This window comes from Centropristis striata, chromosome 18, assembly GCF_030273125.1.
Source record: "Centropristis striata isolate RG_2023a ecotype Rhode Island chromosome 18, C.striata_1.0, whole genome shotgun sequence".
In the NCBI taxonomy this organism is placed as follows: Eukaryota; Metazoa; Chordata; class Actinopteri; order Perciformes; family Serranidae; genus Centropristis; species Centropristis striata.
This window is the reverse complement of record NC_081534.1, coordinates 31,975,968-31,979,822: the sequence shown is the minus strand read 5'-3', so window position 1 is coordinate 31,979,822 and position 3,855 is coordinate 31,975,968. Positions and strand designations below refer to the sequence as shown.

General features: G+C 39.1%; 1 protein-coding gene across 1 annotated transcript; it reads left to right on the top strand.

Moving 5' to 3' along the window:
• The first annotated feature begins 824 nt into the window (after window positions 1-824).
• LOC131991274 (E3 ubiquitin-protein ligase TRIM35-like) lies at window positions 825-2,405 on the top strand. Its single transcript, XM_059356623.1, has one exon. It carries the CDS (start codon window positions 825-827, stop codon window positions 2,226-2,228), a length of 1,404 nt encoding a protein of 467 aa, XP_059212606.1. The 3' UTR covers window positions 2,229-2,405.
• Window positions 2,406-3,855: the final 1,450 nt, after the last annotated feature.

The following is a 3,855-nucleotide window of genomic DNA, read 5'->3' as shown; positions in this document are numbered from 1 at the left end:
GAAACAGTGATTGTCACTTGTTTACAACAGCCCTCCCACCCATCCCCCCACCAACACACAAACACATTACTGACATTACTACATTACTTCACCAGATTTATATTTCTCAACTACATAAATGGTAAATGGACCTGCACTAAAATAGCGCTTTTCTAGTCGCTTTGCGACCACTCAAAGCGCTTTACACTACAGACTGCGCTCATTCACCCTTTCATACTGGTGGCAGAGGCTACCCTAAACGGTCCCACCTGCCACCATTGGGAATTCATTCACACACGATGAACACAGCATCGGGAGCAGTTTGGGGTTCAGTATCTTGCTCAAGGATACTTCGACATGTAGGCTGTGACGGTCAGGGATCGAACCACCAACCCTTCGGTTAGGGGTCAACCGACTCTACCATACTCAAGGCAAATAAAGAAGTAGTCTGACATTATTTCTGTGTGTATATAACAATTATTAACCAGTTTACAATAAGACTTTGGAATGAGATCTGATAAACTGTTCAAGCTCCGCCCCTAAACTGACTCACCTGAGATAAACCAGGTAACAGGCTGTTATTCTGCCTCACTGAGACGAAGAGAGACACACACACACACTCTGAGAGACGGACGATAAGATTCAGCTTCAGACTAAAACCTCCACTTTGACTGAAAGAGGACAACTTCAGGAGATTACTGGGAATACTGGAACAGCTCCTCTTCACCCAGCTGCTGAATCCACAAACTGAACAACAGTTTTACAGGAAAGTAAAGTAACTTTGAGAGAACAGGGAGTGGCTGAGCTGTTTGTCTGCTGTGTTTTCAGCTTCACTCAGAGACTAAATGGCTTCCAGATTAGAGGACGATCTCTGCTGTTCTGTCTGCCACGACATCTTTAAAGATCCTGTCGTCCTGTCATGCATCCACAGCTTCTGTAAAGACTGTCTGCAGAACTGGTGGACGGAGAAACCAACCAGAGAGTGTCCAGTTTGTAAGAGAAGATCTTCAAAGGAACCACCTCTTAACTTTGCGTTAAAGAACCTGTGTGAGAGTTTCTTACAAGAGAGAGATCAGAGAGCTTCAGAGGCTCTCTGCAGTCTGCACTCTGAGAAACTCAAACTCTTCTGTCTGGACCATCAGCAGCCAGTGTGTCACATCTGCAGAGACTCAGAAAAACACTCCAACCACAGATTCAGACCCATCGATGAAGCTGCACAACAACAGAAGAAGGAACTTCAGGAAACTCTGGAGCCTTTAAAGAAGAAGTTAAAGGTTTTTAAAGAAGTTAAAGTGAAGTTTGATCAAACAGCAGAACACATTCAGGTCCAGGCCCGACGCACAGAGACGCAGATTAAGGAGCAGTTTAAGAAGCTTCACCAGTTTCTAGAAGAGGAAGAGGAGGCCAGGATGGCTGCACTGAGGGAGGAAGAGGAGCAGAAGAGTCAGATGATGAAGGAGAAGATGGAGGCTCTGAGCAGAGAGATAGCAGCTCTTTCAGACACAGTCAGAGCCACAGAGGACGAGCTGAGAGCTGAACACGTCTCATTCCTGCACAACTACAAGGCTGCAGTGGAAAGAGTCCAGCAGCGCCTCCTGCTGGAGGATCCACAGCTGCCCTCAGGAGCTCTGATAGACCAGGCCAAACACCTGGGCAACCTGGCCTTCAACATCTGGAACAAGATGAAGGACATGGTCTCCTACAGTCCTGTCATCCTGGACCCAAACACTGCTGGTACAGGACTCATCCTGTCTGAAGATCTGACCAGTCTGAGACGAGGAGAGGAACAGCAGCTTCCTGATAATCCAGAGAGGTTTGTTGGTGTTTATTCCTGCTCTGTTGTGGGCTCTGAGGGCTTTAACTCAGGGACTCACAGCTGGGAGGTAGAGGTTGGAGACAATACAATCTGGCAGCTGGGTGTGTTAGCAGAGTCTGTCCAGAGGAAAGGAGACATACGGTCTAGATTATGGAGTATACAGTTCTATAAAGATAAATACTCATCATGGACACCATCAGATGAAGGAACTGCTCTCGTAGTGCAGAAGAAGCTCCAGAGGATCAGAGTGAATCTGGACTGGAACAGAGGAAAGCTGTCGTTCTCTGATGCTGACACTAACACACACATACACACCTTCACACACACTTTCACTGAGAGGATGTTTCCATATTTTTCCAATTGGGATAAGGATGATTACCCACTGCAGGTTTTACCAGTGAAGGTCTCTGTGGCTGCAGGACGACAGAAATAGACGATCAGCATCGTTCTGTTCAAGACGTCCTGAAGTCTTTGAGGAACATGTGACTACGTTGTCCTGATGATGATGTTGGTGGAATCTACAGTAGAACGACAAAAATAACAAAAACACCTGGAATATAACTACAGTTTTTGTTTTCCTCAATCAGTGCAAACAATGTTTAATTTAGAGTCGAATAGATGTTTTGTTTTTTTAAAAACAACTAAAAAAAGTCAATAACTTTTTAAATAACTTCAGATTGTTTTCAGTCAAGGGGTTATAGTTTATTTTTATATTTTTGATTATAACTTTATCCTCTTCCAACCATTGATCAAACCCCCAAAAATATATTTAAAAAAGGGATGAAAATAAAAAACAATGCAATTAAAGACAAATAAATATTCTAAATAAGTTGGTGAAGATTTTATCAAATATGTTTCTGTAATATGAATATGAATAAGAATGTGTTGCTTTTATTATTGTTTGGAAGATCAAAAAAATAGTTAAAATTAATAACATGAAAGAGGGAACTTAGTTATGAGCCTTACATCTGACCTTGATGAATAAATAATTTTCTAAAGAAAATCTTTAAATTAAAGTTACAAATCTTTCAACACCTGGAATATAACTAAAGCTTTTGTTTTCCTCAACCAGTGCAAACAATGTTTAATTGAGAGCCGAATCAAATTGTAAAAAAAAATCAATAACATTTTAAATAATTTAAGATGTTTTCAGTGAAGGGGCTGTAGTTTATTTTTATATTATTGATTATAACTTTAACCTCTTCCAACCATAGATCCAACCCCTAAAAATATATAAAAAATAAGGGATGAAAATTTAAAAAAAAATGCAATGAAAGATAGAAAATATTCTAAATAAGTTGGTGAAGGTTTTATCAAATATATTTCTGTAATATTCTAAGAACCTGTTGCTTTTAATATTGTTTGGAAGATCAAAATATTGAGGTTTGTAGCAGAATTTATTCACACAGCCTGGGAGAAAATATTTTTGCTGTAATTATGTAATGAAATGTATAATGTTTGAGTGTAAAGTGTTCTGAGGGTCCTGTAAACCGCTGAGGACTGGACACTTTGTGTGCAAAAGAAAGAAAATGCAAAGACCTAAAGTAATAATACTGATGAAGAGCCACCAGGTGAGGGCGCTCTCCCTCTTTAAGTTCTCTGCATGTTGCAGCTGAGATACAAACAGAGAAAAACCTGCAGGATTTCATTTCATCCTGTTTGAAGAAAGAAAAAAACATGCTCTGACTCCTGAGGGGGAAATTTGTTTCAGTATAATTAATTTTCTGTCTTTTTTATAATGAGGTCTTTATGGGAATTAGTCTTTTTAAGTTTAAGTTTCAAATGTTTTCAGTTTTACAGCAGTTTTTTTCTGCATTAAAGAGAAATCTATGAAGTCGAGATGGTGTGTAAAAAAATTGTTATTATTTATTTTTTGTTAAAGATCTATATTAACAAGTACTAAAATGTATCAGTTTGGGCATTAAATGTAATGTGTTTGTGGAGTTTTCAATAAATATTTCTCAAAAAGGATCAGGTTTTGTTTTGAATAACTTCAGACAACTTAAATCCATAATAACATCAAATTAAGAAACAGAAAGAAAAAAATAACATTATGTGCT